This window comes from Chanodichthys erythropterus, chromosome 12, assembly GCF_024489055.1.
Source record: "Chanodichthys erythropterus isolate Z2021 chromosome 12, ASM2448905v1, whole genome shotgun sequence".
In the NCBI taxonomy this organism is placed as follows: domain Eukaryota; kingdom Metazoa; phylum Chordata; class Actinopteri; order Cypriniformes; family Xenocyprididae; genus Chanodichthys; species Chanodichthys erythropterus.
This window is the reverse complement of record NC_090232.1, coordinates 50,345,538-50,358,567: the sequence shown is the minus strand read 5'-3', so window position 1 is coordinate 50,358,567 and position 13,030 is coordinate 50,345,538. Positions and strand designations below refer to the sequence as shown.

At 47.9% G+C, this 13,030-nt stretch overlaps 3 protein-coding genes across 3 annotated transcripts in view; 1 reads left to right on the top strand and 2 right to left on the bottom strand.

Annotated features, from left to right (window-relative positions):
- LOC137032441 (B-cell receptor CD22-like) overlaps positions 1-13,030 on the bottom strand; it is a 900,294-nt gene that overhangs the window by 266,103 nt on the left and 621,161 nt on the right. The window lies entirely within an intron of this gene.
- LOC137031666 (CMRF35-like molecule 7) overlaps positions 1-13,030 on the bottom strand; it is a 215,507-nt gene that overhangs the window by 157,825 nt on the left and 44,652 nt on the right. The window lies entirely within an intron of this gene.
- LOC137031536 (B-cell receptor CD22-like) overlaps positions 1-13,030 on the top strand; it is a 35,791-nt gene that overhangs the window by 20,078 nt on the left and 2,683 nt on the right. Inside the window, exons 4-8 of the mRNA XM_067402547.1 lie at positions 1,276-1,530; positions 1,968-2,222; positions 4,126-4,380; positions 10,935-11,177; positions 11,261-11,351. Coding sequence (XP_067258648.1) covers positions 1,276-1,530; positions 1,968-2,222; positions 4,126-4,380; positions 10,935-11,177; positions 11,261-11,351 — 1,099 coding nt within the window. The remainder of the gene's footprint in view (positions 1-1,275; positions 1,531-1,967; positions 2,223-4,125; positions 4,381-10,934; positions 11,178-11,260; positions 11,352-13,030) is intronic.

The following is a 13,030-nucleotide window of genomic DNA, read 5'->3' as shown; positions in this document are numbered from 1 at the left end:
GAGGATCTGATGTTGTTGGCAACAGGGTTTGGTTCCAAGGCTGTAGCATTTGGTGGGATGGGCATCAGTGTTGTAGTAGACAGGGTTAGTTTTGCTTATGGGAAAATGCAAGGAGGAAGAAAGGCCGGGACCGAGGCCGTTAGCGGAGGCAGCCTCACGCTCGGTCAGCCCCTGGAGCCAGGGGAGGGATGAGGAGGTTAGAAAAGAGGGAAACTGAGAAAGGGAAATTGAGGTGTCCGGGCCTGCACCGTTAGCAGAGGCAGCCTCTTGCTCGGGTTGGCCGCTGGAGCCTGGGACGGAACAGGGTGGTTAGAAAAAGAGGGAAGCTGGGGAAAATAGGACGTCTAGGCCTGCGGCGATAGCGGAGGCAGCCTCACGCTAAGGTCCGTAGCTGACATTGTAGACCAAAGACAAAAGAGAGGTAGGGTGAGAGATGGTGGGATGAAATGGCTGAGACGGCTGAGCTTGCTACGCTAGTAGAGGCATCCTCACATTAGGAGGGAAGGCATTCACTAAGAGGGGCAGGCATTGTTGGATGGTGTGCGGCGCCGGTGAAAGCCGCGGTGTGTGGCCAAGCGTGTGTGGCCTGATGCTGGAACAAGGCCCGTTCCTTCGCGGGAAGAGGCGGCATTGCCCGAGACTCGAGCTTGGTGCTCGACTGCCTTGCTGTCCATTTCTTTATGGCAGGAATGATAGAATGGGCAGGACTAGGAAATACACGGAAGGAGATCGCGGATGTTTCGACCGCAGTGACGAGAGTCGGCCTCAGCGTCTTGGCATGCGGGGACCCGTTTGTTTGGGCTGACGCCCCCCCGAGATGAATCGGCGGCAGTGTAATTGCTCCTAGTAAGGCCAGAGGATTGTGGCAAAGATTCCTAGAGGACGAAAGAGTTTTCATAGGACACAAAGAGATTAATTTCGGACATGGTGGGAATTTAGGGCAGGTCAGATGCTGTCAAACTGTCGAGGAATATGGGTGAGTCGACCGTGTCTTATTTATATATGCTTTCACTCGTGCTGATTGGGTAGATATATTGATTACTGATTGCTGACAGCTGGCCGAGATGACGTGATGATTAGTCAGATTATTTGAACGTTGCTCCTCCCGAATTTTGTTAATAAAACATCATGTGTTAGTTAATGATGGTTCAGTAACTGTGACATTAAATCCTCTGAACAGTCTGTGATGTCTAATTTATTTAAATACATTAAATATCTAAATATTGTCTGTGATGGCAGCTTTATTGTGATTGTTAATAACATCTATGTTTTTAGATCCTCCAAAGAGTGTTTCAGTGTCCATCAGTCCATCTGGTGAAATAGTATCAGGAGATTCAGTGACTCTGAACTGCAGCAGTGATTCAAACCCTCCTGCAGAAATCTACTGGTATAAAGGAGGAACGTTTGTAGGATCTGGAAGAATATACAGAATCTCAAAGATCAGCTCTGATGACAGTGGAGAATACAAGTGCAGATCCATCAATGAACATGGAGAGAAATACTCTGATGCTGTGACTTTAAATGTCATGTGTGAGTTTATGATCATCTGCACATTGTTTAAAATTTTCAAATTCATATTTTTCTAATATTTATTGTGAATGTTCATTTTTCACTTTTTTAGATCCACCAAAGAGTGTCTCAGTGTCCATCAGTCCATCTGGTGAAATAGTATCAGGAGATTCAGTGACTCTGAGCTGCAGCAGTGATTCAAACCCTCCTGCAGAAATCAGATGGGTTAAAGGAGGAACGTTTGTAAGATCTGGAAGAATCTACAGAATCTCAAAGATCAGCTCTGATGACAGTGGAGAATACAAGTGCAGATCCAGAAACAAACATGGAGAGAAATACTCTGATGCTGTGACTTTAAACGTCATGTGTGAGTTAATGATCATCTGCACATTGTTTAAAATTTTCAAATTCATATTTTTCTAATATTTATTGTGAATGTTCATTTTTCACTTTTTTAGATCCACCAAAGAGTGTCTCAGTGTCCATCAGTCCATCTGGTGAAATAGTGTCAGGAGATTCAGTGACTCTGAGCTGCAGCAGTGATTCAAACCCTCCTGCAGAAATCAGCTGGTTTAAAGGAGGAACGTTTGTAGGATCTGGAAGAATCCACAGAATCTCAAAGATCAGATCTGATGACAGTGGAGAATACAAGTGCAGATCCATCAATGAACATGGAGAGAAATACTCTGATGCTGTGACTTTAAATGTCATGTGTGAGTTAATGATCATCTGCACATTGTTTAAAATTTTCAAATTCATATTTTTCTAATATTTATTGTGAATGTTCATTTTTCTCTTTTTTAGATCCACCAAAGAGCGTCTCAGTGTCCATCAGTCCATCTGGTGAAATAGTATCAGGAGATTCAGTGACTCTGAGCTGCAGCAGTGATTCAAACCCTCCTGCAGAAATCAGATGGGTTAAAGGAGGAACGTTTGTAGGATCTGGAAGAATCTACAGAATCTCAAAGATCAGCTCTGATGACAGTGGAGAATACAAGTGCAGATCCAGAAACAAACATGGAGAGAAATACTCTGATGCTGTGACTTTAAATGTCATGTGTGAGTTAATGATCATCTGCACATTGTTTAAAATTTTCAAATTCATATTTTTCTAATATTTATTGTGAATGTTCATTTTTCTCTTTTTTAGATCCACCAAAGAGCGTCTCAGTGTCCATCAGTCCATCTGGTGAAATAGTATCAGGAGATTCAGTGACTCTGAGCTGCAGCAGTGATTCAAACCCTCCTGCAGAAATCAGATGGGTTAAAGGAGGAACGTTTGTAGGATCTGGAAGAATCTACAGAATCTCAAAGATCAGCTCTGATGACAGTGGAGAATACAAGTGCAGATCCAGAAACAAACATGGAGAGAAATACTCTGATGCTGTGACTTTAAACGTCATGTGTGAGTTAATGATCATCTGCACATTGTTTAAAATTTTCAAATTCATATTTTTCTAATATTTATTGTGAATGTTCATTTTTCTCTTTTTTAGATCCACCAAAGAGCGTCTCAGTGTCCATCAGTCCATCTGGTGAAATAGTATCAGGAGATTCAGTGACTCTGAGCTGCAGCAGTGATTCAAACCCTCCTGCAGAAATCAGATGGGTTAAAGGAGGAACGTTTGTAGGATCTGGAAGAATCTACAGAATCTCAAAGATCAGCTCTGATGACAGTGGAGAATACAAGTGCAGATCCAGAAACAAACATGGAGAGAAATACTCTGATGCTGTGACTTTAAACGTCATGTGTGAGTTAATGATCATCTGCACATTGTTTAAAATTTTCAAATTCATATTTTTCTAATATTTATTGTGAATGTTCATTTTTCTCTTTTTTAGATCCACCAAAGAGCGTCTCAGTGTCCATCAGTCCATCTGGTGAAATAGTATCAGGAGATTCAGTGACTCTGAGCTGCAGCAGTGATTCAAACCCTTCTGCAGAAATCAGATGGGTTAAAAGAGGAACGTTTGTAGGATCTGGAAGAATCTACAGAATCTCAAAGATCAGATCTGATGACAGTGGAGAATACAAGTGCAGATCCAAAAACAAACATGGAGAGAAATACTCTGATGCTGTGACTTTAAACGTCATGTGTGAGTTAATGATCATCTGCACATTGTTTAAAATTTTCAAATTCATATTTTTCTAATATTTATTGTGAATGTTCATTTTTCTCTTTTTTAGATCCACCAAAGAGCGTCTCAGTGTCCATCAGTCCATCTGGTGAAATAGTATCAGGAGATTCAGTGACTCTGATCTGCAGCAGTGATTCAAACCCTCCTGCAGAAATCAGATGGGTTAAAGGAAGAACGTTTGATTTCAGCTCATTTAAAAGAATAAAGTTTGTAGGATCTAGAAGAATCTACAGCATCTCAAAGATCAGCTCTGATGACAGTGGAGAATACAAGTGCAGATCCAGAAATAAACATGGAGAGAAATACTCTGAGGCTGTGACTTTAAATGTCATGTGTGAGTTAATGATGGTTCAGTAACTTTGACATTAAATCCTCTAAACAGTGTGTGATGTCTAATTTATTTAAATACATTAAATATCTAAATATTGTCTGTGATGGCAGCTTTATTTTGATTGTTAATAACATCTATGTTTTTAGATCCTCCAAAGAGTGTCTCAGTGTCCATCAGTCCATCTGGTGAAATAGTGTCAGGAGATTCAGTGACTCTGAACTGCAGCAGTGATTCAAACCCTCCTGCAGAAATCAGCTGGTTTAAAGGAGGAATGTTTGTAGGATCTGGAAGAATCTTCAACATCTCAAAGATCAGCTCTGATGACAGTGGAGAATACAAGTGCAAGGCCAGAAATAGACATGGAGAGAAATACTCTGATGCTGTGACTTTAAACGTCATGTGTGAGTTAATGATGGTTCAGTAACTGTGACATTTAATCCTCTAAACAGTCTGTGGTGTCTAATTTATTGTGATTGTTAAAGGTGTAGAATGTAAGATTTTTTATGTTAAAAAATACATTATCTTAACCCAGATTATTGGTCATTGACTATTATAAGTATGCCATTCATGGGTTTATGTTTCCCAAAATTGTAAAAGCTGAGCCTCCCAGGCACCATGAAATCATTGAAAGCGGTCTGCTCAGATCCGTCAATCTCTGTTCAGCTCAACCAATAGCTTGAGGTTGGGGCATGGCTACCGTAGCTGGCAGAGATAGAGGGTGTTTAGCTGCTGTGGGACCATGACTGATGCGTTACATGGGAAAAAATATTCAGAAATTAATTCACTGCATTTAGATCCTTAAAGTTTTAAGAAGTCATGAACATGTCAAAGGAAACGTCTATGTTACTAATGTAACCCCCGTTCCCAGAAGGAGGGAACGGAGACGTTACGTCGATACTGACGTAATGGGGTCTCGCTAGGGAACCCAATCACCTCCAAGGATACAAAACAAGCCAATGGGAATTGGCCTGTGATATTTACATGCCGGGCCCCTCCCCCGGCATCCGGGTATAAATAGGGCCGGCATACTCACCTTCATTCATATTTTTGCTGAGGAGCCGAGACAGGTATCTGGCCGCTCAGCGGTGGCTCAAAGCTATGGCAGGGGAACGTAACGTCTCCGTTCCCTCCTTCTGGGAACGGGGGTTACACTAGTAACCTAGACGTTCCCATTCAGTCAGTCACGTTCGACGTTACGTCGATACTGACGTAATGGGGTTCCATGGAAAACGGCCATAGCAACTAAACCACGTTACGAGTGTTAGGGAGGCAGGTGCTGGCAGGCTGAGGCGTGCCAATGCAAGTGCGGCCCATACTCGCAACCCTCCAGTGCCCAGAGTAAGCCCAGGAATGTCTTCCATACCGGCGGGATGGAGAGGACAGGGTGTTACCGTGGAGAAGTCGAAGCTGCTGTTCCTACCCCACGGGGAAGAGTGCTTCGGAACTCAATCCCTCGTTTTTCATTTTCGAACACCCATGGCTATCTACGAGTAGACAGCACACAGGTGGACACCGGTTCCACTTGGAGGTTATAATACCTCGCAAATGTATTCGGTGTCGCCCAGCCTGCAGCTCTGCAGATGTCTGCAACAGAGGCGCCGTGCGCCAACGCCCAGGAAGAAGCAACACCCCGAGTGGAGTGAGCTCGCAACCCGAGGGGGCACGGCTCGCCTTGGGACTGGTACGCCAAGGCGATGGCATCCACTATCCAGTGGGCCAATATCTGTTTGGAGACAGCCTTTCCCTTCTGCTGACCTCCAAAACAGACAAAGAGCTGCTCAGAGCTTCTGAAGCTCTGCGTGCGGTCCACATAAATGCGCAGGGCACGAACGGGACACAGCAACGCAAGGGCTGGGTCTGCCTCCTCCGGGGGCAGTGCTTGCAGGTTCACCACCTGGTCCCTGAAAGGAGTGGTGGGAACCTTGGGCACATATCCAGGCCGGGGTCTCAAGATCACGTGAGAGTAGTCCGGCCCGAATTCCAGGCACGAATCGCTGACCGAAAATGCTTGCAGGTCCCCGACCCTCTTGAAGGAGGCGAGCGCGGTCAGGAGCACTGTCTTGAGAGACAGATGTTTCAGCTCAGCTGACTCGAGGGGCTCGAAGGGAGCTCTCCGAAGGCCCGAGAGGGCGATGGAGAGATCCCAGGAGGGAATAAGGTGAGGCCTAGGGGGATTTAACCTCCTGGCGCCTCTGAGGAACCTGATGATCAGGTCGTGCTTTCCTAGTGACTTGCCATCAAGCACATCGTGATGTGCTGCGATGGCGGCCACATAGACCTTCAGGGTGGAAGGGGACAGCCTCCGTTCCAAACCCTCTTGAAGGAAGGAAAGCACAACACCGACCGGGCATTTCCGGGGGTCCTCCCGGCGGGAGGAACACCACTCAATGAACAGACTCCACTTCATGGCATAGGCGCGCCTCGTAGAGGGGGCTCTAGCCGAAATGATGGTGTCGACTACCGTGCAAGGAGGCTCACTGGGGGAAACGCATACTTGCATAGGCCCCGAGGCCAGCTGTGTGCCAGTGCATCCGTGCCGAGGGTCCCCTCGGTCAGCGAATAGAACAACTGGCAATGGGCGGATTCCCGAGAAGCGAACAGGTCCACCTGTGCTTCCCCGAACCGGCTCCATATCAGCTGGACCGCCTGGGGGTGGAGTCTCCATTCCCCCGGGAGCGTGAGCTGTCGTGAGAGTGCGTCGGCCGCACGATTGAGCTCGCCCGGGATGTAGGAGGCACGCAGCGACCTGAGTCGGCGCTGACTCCACAGGAGGAGATGGCGGGCGAGTTGCGACATGCGACGGGAGCGTAGACCACCCTGGTGGTTGATGTACGCTACCGTCGATGTGTTGTCCGTCCGGATCAGTACATGCTTGCCCTGCAGCAGCGGTCGAAATCGGCGCAGCGCAAGGAGTACTGCCAGCAACTCGAGGCAGTTGATATGCCAGTGCCGATGGGGTCCTGTCCAGGAGCCCGACGCCGACTGGCCACTGCATATGGCACCCCAGCCGGTGGTGGAGGCATCTGTTGTGACAACAACATGCCTGGACACTTGTACTAGGGGCACACCGGCCCGTAGAAAAGCAAGGTCCGACCACGGGCTGAATGTGCGGCGACATCTCGGTGTGATGACCACACGGAGTGAGCCACGGTGCCATGCCCACCTCGGGACTCGGTCGTGAAGCCAGTGCTGAAGCGGTCTCATATGAAGCAATCCGAGCGGCGTGACCGCGGCTGCGGATGCCATATGCCCCAGGAGCCTCTGAAACTGTTTCAGTGGGACCGCTGTTTCCCGCGAGAACGAATTCAGGCAGTTCAGCACCGACTGTGCACGCTCGTTGGTGAGACGTGCTGTCATGTTGACCGAGTCCAGCTCCACACCAAGAAAAGAGATGCTCTGCACGGGGCAGAGCTTGCTCTTCTCCCAGTTGACCCGAAGCCCCAACTGGCTGAGGTGCCTGAGCACCAGGTCCCTGTGTTCGCACAACTGCTCTCGCGACTGGGCCAGAATGAGCCAGTCGTCGAGGTAGTTGAGAATGCGAACGCCCACTTCCCTGAGCGGGGCAAGGGCCCCCTCTGCGACTTTGGTAAAGACGCGAGGAGACAGGGACAGCCCGAAGGGTAGGACCCTGTACTGATATGCCCGCCCCTCGAACGCAAACCGTAGGAACGGTCTGTGTCGAGGAAGGATCGAGACATGAAAGTAGGTGTCCTTCAGGTTGATGGCTGCAAACCAATCCTGGGGGCGAACGCACGTGAGAATGCGTTTCACCGTGAGCATCTTGAACGGGAGCTTGTGAAGGGCCCGATTCAAGACACACAGATCCAGGATCGGTCGTAACCCCCCGCCTTTTTTGGGTACTATGAAGTAAGGGCTGTAAAACCCAGACTACATCTCGGCCGGAGGGACAGGCTCTATTGCGTCCTTCGCCAAAAGAACCGCAATCTCCGCCCGCAGGACAGAGGCGTTGGGACCTGTCACCGAGGTGAACAGAACGCCGCTGAACCTGGGGGGGACGCCTGGCAAACTGAATCGCGTAGCCAAGTCTGATTGTCCGAATGAGCCAATGGGATGGGTTGGGAAGGCGTAGCCACGCCCCCAAGCTCCGTACGAGTGGAACCATCCGGACAACAGAAGTACCCACGGGGGGGCAGCATGGAGCACTGTGGCCCAACTCGGGAGGCAGTGCGTCCCGAAGTCGAGGCTGTGAGTGGGGTCCACCCACATGGCTCCGAGTGGGCAGGGTGGCGTGGGAAGGCAGTGCGTTCCCGGGGCGCCAAGACCCTGCCCGTGGCAAAGGAAGGAGTGGCTGAGAGAGAGGGAGCAAAGGCTCGCTCACCCCCAGCGCAGACCTTCTTATATGACCCAGAGGTTTCGGAAATTGCTCTTTTATTGAATAAGTGGGTACCAGAAAGAAAAAACAACACAGGATTTTCCCCCGGGCCCTGTCCCGGGGGAAGGAGTGGTGCGGTCACCGTCTCCCGAGCAGCATCCGAAACCTCCGGGTCTCCCGTCTCAGGGCCGCTTCTTCGCCTTCTTCTTCTTTGAAGGCGGTTTGGCGGTCTGGGCGGGGGGCGTGGCCTTCCTGCGGGTGGCTCGAGGAGGATGGGAGGGTTCCGACCTCACAGGAGCCTGAGCCGCAGGGGGACGCCCTCGGCGAGGAGCAGACGGAGGCACAGCCCGAGGCGGATTGGTGGCATCATCACGCCTGGGCAGGATGTGCTTGATGGCCTCCGTCTGCTTCTGCACCGCCGAGAACTGCTGGGCAAAGTCCTCGATGGTGTCACCGAAGAGGCCGGCCTGGGAGATGGGGGCGTCAAGAAAGCGAGCTTTGTCGACCTCCCTCATCTCAGCCAGGTCCAACCAAAGATGCCGTTCCTGGACCACCAGGGTGGACATCGTTTGACCCAGGGCGCGTGCCATGACCTTCGTCGCCCGGAGGGCGAGGTCGGTCGCGGCGCGCAGCTCTTGGAGCAACCCTGGTTCAGCACTACCCTCGTGCAGGTCCTTCAGGGCTCTAGCCTGATGGACCTGCAGAATAGCCATGGCGTGCAGGGCAGAAGCCGCCTGTCCAGCAGCGGAGTAAGCCTTGGCAGCGAGAGCGGCCGTGGTCTTACCCGCTTTGGACGGGAGATGCGGACGATTCCGCCAGGTGGCCGCGGACTGCGGGCACAAGTGCACCGCAATCGCACGTTCCACCTGCGGGATGTCCACGTATCCCTTGGCGGCTCCTCCGTCGAGGGTAGTGAGAGTGGAGGAGGCAGAAGATCGAAGTCTGGCAGTGTGAGGTGCCAACCAGGTCTTCTGGAGTTCCTCATGCACCTCCGGGAAGAACGGCACTGGGGCGGGACGCGGCTGAGCGCTGCGCCCCGATCCCAGAAACTAGTCATCCAGCCGCGAGCGCTCGGGACACGGTGGAGGGTTCCACTCGAGCCCGATGCCCGCGGCGGCCCGGGCAAGCATGGCTGTTAGCTCGGAGTCCGCCTCCGACTGAGCAACCACCCCAGAGGGCGGAAGCTCGGAGTCATCGTCGGACTCTGAACCGTTCAACCCACTCCCCGATGCAGCGATCGACATCCGATCCTCTTCCGGAGCGCCGAAAGTGACGTGGGGCACCCCCGAAGAGGGCCCCGCGACAGCAGACGGCATCTCAACGGCACATGGTGTTGTTGAGGAGTGGGAGGTTCGTGGGGACGGACCCGACGAAGTGGCTCCCACTGTGATCCTCAGATCTCCCAGAGCACTAACCTGGCCGGTGGCCGCTACAGCCACCGGCGCTGGGGTAGTGACAGAGGGGCCTCTCACTTCCGTGTTAAAGAAGGAGAGGCGCAATCTCAACACCAACATGGACATGCCCTCGCAATGAGGGCATGTACCATCCACGAGCGCTGACTCAGCGTGCGGTCTACCCAGACACGTGAGACAGTGGTCGTGGCCGTCAGAGGAGGTCAGGAAACGACCGCATCCAGAAACACACGGACGAAAAGACATCTTGAAAAAGACGCTGATCGCCCGTGCTTGCTCTTTCAGTATACCTCACCAGCCGAAGCACCCAGGGATGAGTGTAGCACCGTCCTGTGGGCAGCGCGCCGTCACACCCACCGCTGAGCGTGCCTTCCCACCAGCTGGAGAGACTCGAGCAGCCACCAGAACCAGAACAAAAACAGCGAGGTAGCAATTAAAATTGCTGTTTTTAGGACCGTGTCCAGAGCAATAATAATTGCTGTTTTTTTGCTCTTTTTAAGAAATTCACTCTTTAGAGGTGAAGTGCGCAGATCCGATGCGATCGGCTCCGAAGCAAAAGTATGAATGAAGGTGAGTATGCCGGCCCTATTTATACCCGGATGCCGGGGGAGGGGCCCGGCATGTAAATCTCACAGGCCAATTCCCATTGGCTTGTTTTGTATCCTTGGAGGTGATTGGGCTCCCTAGCGAGACCCCATTACGTCAGTATCGACGTAACGTCGAACGTGACTGACTGAATGGGAACGGGACATTGCAATGCTGGACGCTTCAATACAATACAGCATCATCACGCACCCATTCAGGAAGACAAATTAACCAGTTTATAAAGTTTATATAGCTTTGATGTGTCTAGTGTAGACAGTCTTAAACAGTTCATGTCACAAATGTGCCCAGTGCAGATACGCAGGGTTATTATGTTGGGACGCTCACGTTCGCTCTAGACAGATTGTTAGACTACTCAACTGCTTACTCATGACATATACAGTAGCAACACAGCTAAAAGTATTCCTAATATGCTTTTATTGAAAGTAGCCTACTTTTACCTGTTGAGACATGTCTTCACAAGCACCCGTAACAACTGTATGTTGGAGGAGGTGCAACGCATGAAAGGGGCGTTTACAAGGTTGTGCCTACAAGCTAGGTGCATGAAACTAGTGTCACAGAAACTACAAACTTCAGCTGCAATAATTTCAATATTTGTCTGTTTTAGACCCTCCCAGGAATGTCTCAGTGTTGATAAATGGATCTGGTGAAATAGTATCAGGAGATTCAGTGACTCTGATCTGCAGCAGTGATTCAAACCCTCCTGCTCTGAACTTCAGCTGGTTTAAGGAGAATGAAAGCTCAGCTGTTGGATCTGGACAGAGTTTCAGTGCACTACAGAGTGGACGCTTCTACTGTCAGGCTCACAATCAACATGGATCTCAGAGATCAGACGCTGTAACTGTCACAGGTGAAGCTTTTATTAACACACTCCTGTATCTTCACATCATTCATCAGTTTTGAGAGTTAATCGTGATGATCTTCCTCTTTCAGTTCATCATGGTGATGGTATTAATGTGATTGTGATCACAGCATCATCTGGAGGATTATTCATCTTCATCATCATCATCATCATATTTATAATGTAAATAAAATAATAGAGTATACATATTCTCTACTTTCAAACTAATGCAATGGGATATTTGATTATTAATTATATATATGAAATTACTTTGTTTCCTATTTTGACAGTCAGGGGAAAATGAAGAGGAGAATATCTGCACTACATGAGTATGAGGTGAGGTGAACAAAAACACAGATTGAAATCAATTAAAGAATAAAATTAGCTTTTTATAATAAATCAATAATAGAATAAAATTAGATTTTAAGTGCAAGAGTAGTAAACTAAGTACACAACTAATTTACAGCTACAGTTTTCATTTTGTACTGCAGTTATACAACAAATGAGCAAATAGGTTTATTGATGGTTTAAATACTTGTAGCACTTTTTTTTTTAGTTAATGAAAGTACACTTTAAAGTATACTCAGTAGTTATATACTGCAAGTATACTTGCACGTTTTCTTTATGTGAACCTAACACCATACTTATATGTAGTATTAATTTCTATACTTGAAATATACCTTTAACTGTAGTTGAACTCTTTCCTCGCCAGCTTTTTTTTTTAAGTTGCCAGACAGCATCAGCATTTTTGATCATTTTCACAAACTTTCATGGCCCCCAGAATATTTTGATGTATGAATATCTGAACATAATATAACAGTATAACAGTCAAAACATGGGTTACCAAAAAAATTTAAAATGGCGAGGAAGCGTTGTTTCATAAACAATGGAAAAAAGTTAGGTCGATTTGAAGTAAATTCCTATGTACACTACCAGTGGACTACACAAAAATTCAGAATTAGGAACATATCTGTTTTCTTTATAAATCTGTATTTTCAAACAATGTAAGTTTTTAAGACAGTATGTAAAACTATATGAAAAAAGTATATACCTGGCATGAAACTCTAAATGGTGCATGCTGACAGTAGGTTTAACGCATTTGGAAGTGATCATGACATTATCTACATAGCATGATAGCATGATTATCTACATAACAGCTGATTGGTTGTTACCTCAGCATCAAAAGAGCTGCAGCTCAACATTCAAACAAATTCCAGTATGATGCTGGTAGTAATGTGCAGCATGCTTTCAGAAACCCTCCACCTTCCCCAGCTCCACTTGTATAGATCTGCTACTGGGATAATTCATGTATGTTACATGTGCAGCATCAGTCTTACATGCTCACAGCAATGTCTGTTAATGTATTGGCAGTGGCATAATTCTGTACTTGCTCTGCAGCAGCAGCAGTGTAGCAAATCTATTCCACCAAGACCAAATACATTAACATTGCCATATCAATAAACATGCCAATCTCTTTTACCATACTAATCTCCCGAGAGCTGTCATGACAGAAATAAGGCTACACAATCAAAAGATTACACACAACTACAAGCCAAGTATGCTTAGGCCTAGTCCAAACGTACACAGGTATTTTTATAAACTGAGTTGTTCCTCCATTTAAAATAAAATAAAATAAATAAATAAATAAATCTTGTCTACACAAGCACACTTAAAAAAAAAAAAAAAAAAAAACTCTATCCACACGAATAGCAGCACACACTCCGACATCACAAGCCAAATTCTCTGGTTTCACCGGCTACATGACAACACTGCAACCATCCCAGTTATTCTAGCACAGTACATACAGCAAGGTGTTTTTTGTTTGATTGTTTTTTTAAATACATGAATAAATAGATACAATA